This window comes from Nerophis lumbriciformis, linkage group LG27 (assembly GCF_033978685.3).
Source record: "Nerophis lumbriciformis linkage group LG27, RoL_Nlum_v2.1, whole genome shotgun sequence".
NCBI classification, from domain to species: domain Eukaryota; kingdom Metazoa; phylum Chordata; class Actinopteri; order Syngnathiformes; family Syngnathidae; genus Nerophis; species Nerophis lumbriciformis.
In genome coordinates this window covers 2,335,001-2,347,611 of record NC_084574.2, presented here as the reverse complement: position 1 = coordinate 2,347,611, position 12,611 = coordinate 2,335,001, and the positions used below count along the sequence as shown (strand labels likewise).

Sequence of the window (12,611 nt, the reverse complement as noted above, 5' to 3'; positions counted from 1 at the left end):
ATTAGAGATGTCTGATAATATCGGACTGCCGACATTATCGGACGATAAATGCTTTAAAATATAATATCGGAAATTATCGGTATCGGTTTCAAAAAGTAAAATTTATGACTTTTTAAAATGCCGCTGTGTATATGGACGTAGGGAGAAGTACAGAGTGCCAATAAACCTTAAAGGCACTGCCTTTGCGTGCCGGCCCAATCACATAATATATCTACGGCTTTCCACACATACAAGTGAATGCAAGGCATACTTGGTCAGGAGAAAAAAAGTCCTCCTTTCTGTCCAATACCACATGAAAGTGCTTGCTTTTTGTTTGTCTAGCTTCCATACTACTTTTTAGGGCTGCAACAACTAATCGATTAAATCGATTAAAATCGATTGTAAAAATAGTTGGCGATTAATTTAGTCATCGATTCGTTGGATCTATGCTATGCGCATGCGCAAAGTCTCTTTTTTTTTTTATAAACCTTTATTTATAAACTGCAACATTTACAAACAGCTGAAAAACAATAATCAAAATAAGTACGGTGCCAGCATGCTGTTTTTTTTCTCAATAAAATACTGGAAAGAATAAAAATGTAGTTTGTCTCTTTTATCCGATTATTAATCGATTAATCAAAGTAATAATCGACAGATTAATCGATTATCAAATTAGTTGTTAGTTGCAGCCCTACTCCTTTATATGCACTTTACAAGAAATACATTGGCGGCAAACTCCCTAGCTTGCTAGCTTGTGTGCGCTAGCTTTCTGAGACTCTTATTTTGGTAGCGCAGGCAGGATGAGCAGGGCTTTTATTGTGAAGACAGGAACTGTGCGGTCGGTCTTTAGAGTTTTGACGGCATGTACGGTAGAAATAAAAAGTGTTTCTCGCCTTCCTGTCGGTCATTTTTTCTTAATAATGATGTGGCAGCAGCTAGCGTCATCTCACAAGATCCTCGGGTGCCGTGAATGTCAATCAAGTCCTGTCTTGGTGAAGATTGATGATCGCTAATTTTGAATGCCTGGCTGGCGATGGACTGACACACCCTTCGCCATCCACCCGTAGCTAGCCATCCACGTAATGGCCACCCCTGACCTATTCATTGTTAACACAGATTAACAATAATAAGGATATAATAATTCACTGTCATAAAAACGTCATTATTATGATATGAAAAAAGGTACCAAGAGGTATTTTATAAAGTTGTTATCAATTACTCCTCGATCTCCTCTGCTTTAATAAAATAATTAATATATTTGTTTCTTATTAGTTTCTATCATCCATGACAACATTAAAGTTAAGTTAAAGTACCAATGATAGTCACACACACACTAGGTGTGGTGAAATTTGTCCTCTGCATTTGACCCATCCACTTGTTCAGCAGGGGGTCCATCGTCTGGCGGTGGTTTGGCTTCAAGCGGGAAGATGTCGAACAGACAACCGTAATATGTCAAGTGTGGGGCGAAAGCGTTGCTACAAAAAGTAGCAGCACTGCTAATTTGTAGCATCATTTGAAAAGTCACCCGCTAGAGAATGAAGAGTGCTTGAAACTCCGCATGTCAACATCTCTGTTCGGTGCCACACCAACAAAATGCCCAAGCAAGCATTTCCACATCAACACCGTATGAAACAAATAGTCAACAGCAGAAGGAGATAACGTCCGCAGGAACCTACCACATAGTGAAGGACATACACTATTTGATTTCCTATTATGCAGCTCATTTTTATTTGACACTTATTGAAATATCTTGTGTGACATCATGCACAAAAGTGCACTTTATTTGTTTTTAACTATTGTAGTGGCATTAAAGTGCACTTTAATTTAGTGTTGTTTTGATATGTGATCTTAGTGACATCATGCACAAAAGTGCACTAATAGCTTGTTTTAAAATGTCTCTGACAATCTTGCACTTTCTGTTTTGGAAATGACATGAATGTTTGTGCCACTGCTTAATAACTCTTTAATAAATACACTTTTACTTGTGATTTCCCTCTCTGCATGAAAGTTTAAAAGTAGCATATATTAATGCAGTATGAAGAAGAATGTTTTAATGTAGACACATAGAATCATCATACTGCTGTGATTATATGCATCAAGTGTTCATTCAAGGCTAAGGCTAAATATCCACATATATATGGTGTATGGTGACATGGTCTAAACATATCCACATATATATGGTGTATGGTGACATGGACTAAACATATCCACATATACAGGTAAAAGCCAGTAAATTAGAATATTTTGAAAAACTTGATTTATTTCAGTAATTGCATTCAAAAGGTGTAACTTGTACATTATATTTATTCATTGCACACAGACTGATGCATTCAAATGTTTATTTCATTTAATTTTGATGATTTGAAGTGGCAACAAATGAAAATCCAAAATTCCGTGTGTCACAAAATTAGAATATTACTTAAGGCTAATACAAAAAAGGGATTTTTACAAATGTTGGCCAACTGAAAAGTATGAAAATGAAAAATATGAGCATGTACAATACTCAATACTTGGTTGGAGCTCCTTTTGCCTCAATTACTGCGTTAATGCGGCGTGGCATGGAGTCGATGAGTTTCTGGCACTGCTCAGGTGTTATGAGAGCCCAGGTTGCTCTGATAGTGGCCTTCAACTCTTCTGCGTTTTTGAGTCTGGCATTCTGCATCTTGCTTTTCACAATACCCCACAGATTTTCTATGGGGCTAAGGTCAGGGGAGTTGGCGGGCCAATTTAGAACAGAAATACCATGGTCCGTAAACCAGGCACGGGTAGATTTTGCGCTGTGTGCAGGCGCCAAGTCCTGTTGGAACTTGAAATCTCCATCTCCATAGAGCAGGTCAGCAGCAGGAAGCATGAAGTGCTCTAAAACTTGCTGGTAGACGGCTGCGTTGACCCTGGATCTCAGGAAACAGAGTGGACCGACACCAGCAGATGACATGGCACCCCAAACCATCACCCAACCATGCAAATTTTGCATTTCCTTTGGAAATCGAGGTCCCAGAGTCTGGAGGAAGACAGGAGAGGCACAGGATCCACGTTGCCTGAAGTCTAGTGTAAAGTTTCCACCATCAGTGATGGTTTGGGGTGCCATGTCATCTGCTGGTGTCGGTCCACTCTGTTTCCTGAGATCCAGGGTCAACGCAGCCGTCTACCAGCAAGTTTTAGAGCACTTCATGCTTCCTGCTGCTGACCTGCTCTATGGAGATGGAGATTTCAAGTTCCAACACGACTTGGCGCCTGCACACAGCGCAAAATCTACCCGTGCCTGGTTTACGGACCATGGTATTTCTGTTCTAAATTGGCCCGCCAACTCCCCTGACCTTAGCCCCATAGAAAATCTGTGGGGTATTGTGAAAAGGAAGATGCAGAATGCCAGATCCAAAAACGCAGAAGAGTTGAAGGCCACTATCAGAGCAACCTGGGCTCTCATAACACCTGAGCAGTGCCAGAAACTCATCGACTCCATGCCACGCCGCATTAACGCAGTAATTGAGGCAAAAGGAGCTCCAACCAAGTATTGAGTATTGTACATGCTCATATTTGTCATTTTCATACTTTTCAGTTGGCCAACATTTCTAAAAATCCCTTTTTTGTATTAGCCTTAAGTAATATTCTAATTTTGTGACACACGGAATTTTGGATTTTCATTTGTTGCCACTTCAAATCATCAAAATTAAATGAAATAAACATTTGAATGCATCAGTCTGTGTGCAATGAATAAATATAATGTACAAGTTACACCTTTTGAATACAATTACTGAAATAAATCAAGTTTTTCAAAATATTCTAATTTACTGGCTTTTACCTGTATATGGTGTATCCTGACATGGCCTAAAAATATCCACATATTAATAAAAGGCCATATCGCCCAGCCCTACTTTAAGCCCATTTTTTGACCTCTTTACTTCGCCCTTCTTTCCTTATTAAAGCCCAGCAGGCCCTCCTGCATGGCTTAGTCAACTCCTAAGACCACATATAGGCAACCGTGATAAAGGAATAACATGCCATTGAAATAAAGATGCAAAACTCTCAATTAAATGCCCACCTGTCTCGGCTGCTCGTTATCATCCATCCATTTTCTACCGCTTGTCCCAATTGGACCTATTTTGTAAGCATTTTTTAGACATATTTGTTTATGAAACTATTGACAGGAGTTGTAGAGAGGCCTCGTGTCCAACAGAGGGCGCCACTGTTTCAACAAAGTGAGCCACAGTGCTGCAGCTCCAACTTCCTGCAGAAAAAGTGTTTGAGTTCAAAGCACAGCTTACCTTTTTGTTGGAAGAGCTTTGGTGTGTGCAGCCCGAGTCCAGATTGTTGGTGAGGACCGAGGCATTGTTCCTGAGGGAAGGAGACATCAGCCTTTCCTCTCCTTCCTCCTCTTCCTCCTCCTCCTCGTCTTCTTCCTCCTCCTCCTCCTCCCGCCCACTCTCGGCCGAGTGTTCAAAATCATCGCTGTCCTGGTCCATCTCCTCCTCGTCTCCATCCTCCTCCTCCCTCCTCTGCTCCGCCCCTCCTTCTGTCCTCTCCTCCTCTTCCTCCTCCTCCTCGTGCTGGGTGCTACTGTTGTTGTTCTCCTCCTCTTCCTCCTCCTCCTCCTCTTCGTTGTCCTCCTGCGGCCTCTGCTCCGCCCTCCACGTCCACCTGGCTCCTTTCTCGCCTCTGTTCACCTTGTTGGGGGGGCCCTCCTCGTCCCCCCCGGGGCCGTTGCTGGCCCCCGACTCGCTGGGCGCCCACGCTTGTCCCCTGTCGACGTCCACCTGCGACGCCTCGGGCTGCCGAGACGCGGAAAGACAAGGAATGTTGAGAAGTCCCATTGGAGGAGAAATCAGCTGCATGCGACTAACCCTCACCCTCGGTCGCAGCTGCTCCGCCTCCTCCACCACCCGGTTCATGTGCTCATCCTCGTCGGCCTCCTCCGCCGCCGCCTGCTGCTGCGGCGCCCGGGCCGTGGAGGAGGCGTTACCTCTCACCGCCGAACCCCCCGGCCCCCGACTCCGCCTGCTGCTGCTGCCCCCCGACAGCAGATCCTGGTTCATTTCCAAAAGCCAGCTTGCTACCTCCTGGACCTTCGCTAAGCTGTCTGAGGAGGAGAAGGTCTTGACATGCTGCAAGGAAAGCAGAATAAATATATTTTCATTAAATGAATGAACATGTGTTGCACTGTATTTATACCTCCATTTACAAACCCCTCTATTTGCAAACTTTTCCATTGACAAACTTTTAGATTGAGCCTGCATGTGCAAACCCTTCATTCATTCATTCATTCATTTCGTGTCCCGCCTGCATGCAAATAGTGCACACATTATTCCAGCATATTCATACCTGCCAACTTTTGAAATCAGAAAAACCTAGTAGCCCCGGTAGGTCCAGGACAAAGTCCTGGTGGGGGGTACTTCGCCCCCCGACGCAAAATGATTATTAGCATTCAGACAGGTTAAAATGTTGCTAAAACCATCACTTTTCTATCAGTCACAGTGACTTTTCAAAACAAAAATATTACAGCAAAAATCATATGGGTTGATTGACATGTTTATTCTGTAAGCTAACTTCAATAGTTTGAAATTATTTTGACAGTTAATGCCAGTTATCCTGTCAACCTTTCACAAGACTTCAATTTGTTCATTGAAAGTATAAACACTTTTTACAGTAAACAAATGGTAAAACAGTACTAAACAATTCCATTAAAAAAAAAAATTGGTGTCATTATTAACTTTCTGTCCAAGCTTGTATAATCTACTGCCTTGTTCAATTGTAAAAAATATTCTGTTCCTAAAATTCACATTTCTATCACAATGATCATACTGTAAACATGGTAAGCTAACTTCATTAAAATTAATAGTCCTGTCAATAGCATGGAATTACAATTCAAATGTAGTTTTTTTGTAAGCCTTTCAAAAGAATTCAAAATATGAAAAATGAATGAAAATTAATTTAAGCCATCAGACACTTGAAAAGTGGCACATCACATCTCTAATGTAATCATTTGAACTTTTCAACAGAAATAGCACTGCAAAAATATTAAGGACATACTTCTGTATTTTGGTAGTTATGCTGTCAACATTTAACAAGATTTCTTCCACTTGGACTTGAAAGCATAAATAGTATAAACACTTTTAACAGTATAACAGTACTAAACAATTCCAATAGATAACATCGGTGTCATTACCTTTTTGTGGCTAAAATCCAAAGTTTCCCACTTGTATCGCTAGCAACGGCATTAGACTTGTGTTTTTTTGTCCCAACGTGGTCTTTTACATCGCTATTTCCTCCGTGTCCGATCGAAAAATCTTGTCTGCACAAGGTGCAATTCGCGTAGTTTTCACCCGTTTTGGAACGGATAATTATTCCCGGATAGGCTTTTGAATATTCTTCACGGAATGACTGCAGTTTTCTTTTCGGTTTAAGACTCGTTTGCGATTTTTCTCCGGCTGATTCCATGATCGTTCGCTCGTTTGGAAACAATGGCAACTGGTGCCTCGTGCTTGGCAGCGGTGCTATAAATAGCCTCGCGCATGGCATTCGGAATGGCTCGATAGGAAGTTACGGGAAGCAGTGTCGATTGTCATTGTTGTTACGCGATTTCGTGAATAAAAAAATTTAATTAATGAAAAACCGTATTTTTTATCACTGCAACCGTAACCCAGAATAGGTTGATGAAAACCGTACTAATTACGGGAAAACCGGAGTAGTTGGCAGGTATGCAACCGCCCGATCCGCGGATTATCCGCGGATCGGGCGGTTGAAATAAAAAAAAATTAGATTTTAAATAGATTCAGGCGGGTGGCAGTTAAACCAATTGGTAAATATATATACATAGTTAAATGTTGTTACCCACATACGAAAAACGAGCAGGCACCTGCAGCATATGCCACAACAGAAGAAGAAAAAAAAAAAGAGATGGACACTTTTACGGAGCGGAGAAGGGACGCCTCGCCGGGGTCCGGGACCGAGGCCCCTTCCCCCGAGAGGGCCCCACCGGGAGCCGTAGCTGAGGCGATTCGCGAGAAGGGCCCGACGCACGTCCAGGGTCACCACCGCACCGACACCCCGCCTCGTCCGCCTTCGCCGCGGCCGGGGGCTCGTAACAGGGGTCACTCCGCGCGCAGTGCGCTCACGAAAGGGGTGGGGCTCACCCTGCTTGATATAGACAGCAGGACGGTGGCCATGGAAGTCGGAACCCGCTAAGGCAGCGTTTCTCAAAGTGTGGGGCGCGCCCCACTGGTGGGGAATAGAGACATGACAGGTGGGGCGCAAGGAACGGGAGGACATTTCACTTTAAAAAAAAATTTTTTTTTAATTATATTCTTAGATTTTTATTTACTATGCTTTCATTTTCTATACACACTGTAAATCACTTTGTGATTCTGTCTGTGGAATCCGCTATATAAATAAATGTAAATTACTTATTTTTCCTGTAGGCTTTAAATTTCTAGGTCGGAGCGAAAGTTTGACAGACATAGCAACAGTAACTAATGGGGGTTACGGGCTAAGCGGAACAAACTTTTGCACGGATGGGTAGCAGGCTAATGTGTGGACCACAATTACACAAAATGGATAAATTTGTGACTCGCACCTCAAAGGTCGTCGAGCCAGAGCCAGAGCCAGCGCCTGCAGAGAAACAAAAATCTGACGGGCCTAATCAACCAAAAAGCCAACCGAAAAGAAAATATGATGAAGGGTATCTTGCTCTTGGATTCACGGCAGCGGTGGCGGGGGCAGAGGAGAGACCCCTGTGTGTTCTGTGTCTAAAACCGCTAGCAGCAGACAGCATGAGACCCAACAAATTAAAGAGACACCTCGAAACCACACACCCCAATCACGTCAATAAGCCACTTGATTTCTTTCAAAGAAAACTGTCAGAGTACCGTCAACAGGAGAAGCGCATGGTAAAAGCTGCATCAGTAAACAGTAACGCTCATATAAATAAATAAATGATAAATGGGTTGTACTTGTATAGCGCTTTTCTACCTTCAAGGTACTCAAAGCGCTTTGACACTACTTCCACATTTACCCATTCACACACACATTCACACACTGATGGAGGGAGCTGCCATGCAAGGCGCTAACCAGCACCCATCAGGAGCAAGGGTGAAGTGTCTTGCTCAGGACACAACGGACATGACGAGGTTGGTACTAGGTGGGGATTGAACCAGTGACCCTCGGGTTGCGCACGGCCACTCTTCCACTGCGCCACGCCGTCCCGTATAGAGTAATGGCTTCATATAGAGTTGCACAATGCAAAAAACCACACACAATTGCTGAGCAGCTCATTCTCCCCGCTGCAATAGACATGGTGTCAGTCATGCTTGACGAAACAAGCGCAGCAAAATGAAAAGCTGTCCCACTGTAAAACGACACAGTTGCGAGACGTATATGCGACATTGCAAGTGATCTTGAGGAACAACTCGGAGACAAATGAAAAGAAAGTCGTTTTGCTTTACAAGTGGACGAAGCTACTGACAGCAATAAAGACTGCCTGCTCATCGCATACGTCCGCTTTGTGAATGGCGAGTCACTGTGCGAGGATTTGCTGTTTTGCAAATACATCAAAAAATAGAGCCACTGCTGATGAGCTGTTCAAGATAATGGACAGTTTCCTCAAAGAACACGATTATTAGACACTTTTCTAACTATTATTATTGAACTTGATACAAGTTATAACACTTGTTTTATTTATTATTGAACTTGATGCAAGTTATTTTATTTATTATTGAACTTGATGTTATTTTATGTTATTGAGTTTGAATGTATACAACTTGATGTTACTTGATGTTCAATACATTTTAAAATGTTAAGCTTGGCATTAGCGTTCTGTTGGGGCGATGGGGGCAGGTGGGGCTTGAAAACTCCCCCTTATCCAAAGTGGGTGATGACAAAAAAAGTTTGAGAACCACTGCGCTAAGGAGTGTGTAACAACCCACCTGCCGAATCAACTAGCCCTGAAAATGGATGGCGCTGGAGCGTCGGGCCCATACCCGGCCGTCGCCGGCAGCGAGAGCCGCGAGGGCTAGGCCGCGACGAGTAGGATGGCCGCCGCGGTGCGCGCTGAAGTCTCGGGCGCGAGCCCGGGTGGAGCCGCCGCGGGTGCGAGGGACATCGCACCTCCACGCGCTTGGAGGTGCGCTCAGCGCGGCTCCCATATGATTGCGCACTGGTGTGCGTCTGGGCCGTGACAGCGTGGCACGCATTGAATGTCTGTGCTGCATTGGATCAGTCTCCTTTCTTTAACAGGCAAAAGCTTTATAACCTCACTAATGCCTTGCATCGTCTATATTAGATATATAACAACGGGCGGGTGCGGTTCTGATTAAATGTTAGATCGGGTGGATGGCGGATGGTTGACGACTTTCTGATGCGGTTGCGGATGAAATAATTGCCTATTCGCGCATCTCTAGTGCACACATAATTCCAGCATATTCTTCCTCTGTCTTTGTCTCTCACACAACATTTCCTTATTCCACATCATTCACCTTTCGGGCACGGTATGTTCATGAACACGGGAACTCTCAACATCAAAAATATAAACATGACACATTAACACCAGCAGGTCGTTACAAAAGGGTTTTAATCGACACCGAACGGATTATCGACGTCGATATTTGGCATTTGGCAAGAGGTCCATCCATCCATTTCCTACCGCTTATTCCCTTCGGGGTCGCGGGGGGCGCTGGAGCCTATCTCAGCGACAATCGGGCGGAAGGCGGGGTACACCCTGGACAAGTCGCCACCTCATTGCAGGGCTTGGCAAGAGGTAGTCACCTGAAATGGTTTTCACTTCACAGGTGTGCTTGAAGCTCATGGAGAGAATGCCAAGAGTGTGCAAAGCAGTAATCAGAGCAATGGGTGGCTATTTTGAAGAAACTAGAATATACCGAGAGGAGCCAGATGAGGTGGTTCGGGCATCTGGTCAGGATGCCACCCGAACGCCTCCCTAGGGAGGTGTTTAGGGCACGTCCCACCGGTAGGAGGCCGCGGGGAAGACCCAGGACACGTTGGGAAGACTATGTCTCCCGGCTGGCCTGGGAACGCCTCGGGGTCCCACAGGAAGAGCTGGACGAAGTGGCTGGGGAGAGGGAAGTCTGGGCTTCCCTGCTTAAGCTGCTGCCCCCGCGACCCAACCTCGGATAAGCGGAAGAAGATGGATGGATGGATGGATCGTGTTATTCAATCCATCCATCTTCTTCCTCTTATCCGAGGTCAGGTCGCGGGGGCAGCAGCCTAAGCGGAGAAGCCCAGACTTTCTTCTCCCCAGCCACTTTGTCCAGGATCCCCAGGCATAGTCCCCCCCCCCCCACCAAGGTGTCCTGGGTCTTCTTGGTGGCCTCCTGTTGGTCGGACGTGCCCTTATCACCTCCCCAGAGATGCTTTCGGCGTTATTTATCAAAATAATGGAGAATTGTATTTTTGCCATAATCGTCTAGCCCTACCGCAAATACCAAAAAAGGAAAGTGTGTGAATGTGAGCGTCTGGCATCAGATCACACGGCTTCATACCTCAGAGGAGGCTGGAGCAAAATAACCTTGAGTGCCACCAGCAGGGTTCCAACAGAGAAAAAAGAGGAAAACAATAGCTTTACCCTTAAAAAGCTCAATTATGGTCTGTTTTTGCATTTATACATAACCTGAATTAGGTTGGCAGGTACCTCACAACTTCCCATACCTGCCAACTTTTGAAATCAGAAAAACCTAGTAGCCAGGGTCCAGGGGCCGCAGGCCCCGGTAGGTCCAGGACAAAGTCCTGGTGGCGGGTTCAGGCTTCGCCCCCCGACGCAAAATGATTATTAGCATTCAGACAGGTTAAAATGTTGCTAAAACCATCACTTTTCTATCAGTCACAGTGACTTTTCAAAACAAAAATATTACAGCAAAAATCATATGGGTTGATTGACATGTTTATTCTGTAAGATAACTTCAATAGTTTGAAATTATTTTGACAGTTAATGCCAGTTATCCTGTCAACCTTTCACAAGACTTCAATTTGTTCATTGAAAGTATAAACACTTTTTACAGTAAACAAATGGTAAAACAGTACTAAACAATTCCATTAAAAAAAAAATTGGTGTCATTATTAACTTTCTGTCCAAGCTTGTATAATCTACTGCCTTGTTCAATTGTAAAAAATATTCTGTGCCTAAAATTCACATTTCTATCACAATTATCATACTGTAAACATGGTAAGCTAACTTCATTAAAATTAATAGTCCTGTCAATAGCATGGAATTACAATTCAAATGTAGTTTTTTTTGTAAGCTTTTCAAAAGAATTCAAAATATGAAAAATTCATGAAAATTAATTGAAGCCATCAGACACTTGAAAAGTGGCACATCACATCTCTAATGTAATCATTTGAACTTTTCAACAGAAATAGCACTGCAAAAATATTAAGGACATACTTCTGTATTTTGGTAGTTATGCTGTCAACATTTAACAAGATTTCTTCAACTTGGACTTGAAAGCATAAATAGTATAAACACTTTTAACAGTATAACAGTACTAAACAATTCCAATAGATAACATTGGTGTCATTACCGTATTTTCCGCACTATAAGCCGCACCTAAAAACCACAAATTTTCACAAAAGCTGACAGTGCGGCTTATAACCCGGTGCGCCTTATATATGGATTAATATAAATATTTATTTTCATAAAGTTACGGTCTCGCAACTACGGTAAACAGCCGCCATCTTTTTTCCCTGTAGAAGAGGAAGCGCTTCTTCTTCTATGGTAAGCAACTGCCAAGGTAAGCACCCGCCCCCGTAGAAGAGGAAGCGCTTCTTCTTCTACGGTAAGCAACCACCCGCCCCTGTAGAAGAAGAAGCGCGCGGGTATTACGTTTCATTTCCTTTGTGTGTTCCATGTTGATATACGACTCCATGCGCGCCCACATCACAGATGGTGTCAAAAAACAAGTGAAGCACACAAATACAACACTCGCCGTCATTCCGGGTGGATTAACCAAAGAACTCCAACCGCTCGATATTGGTGTCAACAGGGCATTTAAAGCACGACTGCGAACGGCGTGGGAACAATGGATGACCGAAGGCGAACACACCTTCACTAAGACAGGGAGACAGCGCCGGACGACATACGCCAACATCTGCCAGTGGATCGTAAATGCCTGGGCGGATATTTCGGTCACAACTGTGATCCGAGCTTTCTGGAAGGCAATGACTTCGACGAGACGGAGCCGGCCATTTTGGATCCCGTATTCGCCCAACTTTTTAATTCGGACACCGAAGGAGAAGAATTTGAGGGATTTTTGAATGAAGAATAACTTCAGAAAGTGAGCGTTATGTTTATTTTGTGTGTTGTGACATTAACGTTCGAGCAACATTAAGTTATTGATGTTATTGCTCTGCACTATTTTGAATTTTACTATGTTTGTGATTGCACATTTGCGTACATTTTGGGAGTGAACAGAGTTGTTAGAACGCTGGTTTTTAATATATTATTAAAGTTTGACTGACCTATCTGACTGTTTTTTTGACATTCCTTTAGCGCAGTTAGATGCGGCTTATAACACGGGGCGGCTTATAGGTGGACAAAGTTTTGAAATATGCCGTTCATTGAAGGCGCAGCTTATAACCCAGGGCGGCTTATGGTGCGGAAAATACGGTACCTTTTTGTGGCTAAAATC

General features: G+C 43.7%; 1 protein-coding gene across 4 annotated transcripts in view; it reads right to left on the bottom strand.

Annotated features, from left to right (window-relative positions):
- fbxw7 (F-box and WD repeat domain containing 7) overlaps nucleotides 1-12,611 on the bottom strand; it is a 346,930-nt gene that overhangs the window by 234,214 nt on the left and 100,105 nt on the right. For 2 of the 4 annotated variants that reach the window (XM_061923037.2, XM_061923040.2), the window contains 2 exons: nucleotides 4,821-5,081; nucleotides 4,245-4,748 (listed from right to left, as the gene is read on the bottom strand). In XM_061923037.2, the coding sequence (XP_061779021.2) occupies nucleotides 4,245-4,748; nucleotides 4,821-5,012 (696 nt within the window). In that variant the 5' untranslated portion in view covers nucleotides 5,013-5,081. The remainder of the gene's footprint in view (nucleotides 1-4,244; nucleotides 4,749-4,820; nucleotides 5,082-12,611) is intronic. The other 2 variants (XM_061923038.2, XM_061923041.2) reach the window with 1 other exon arrangement.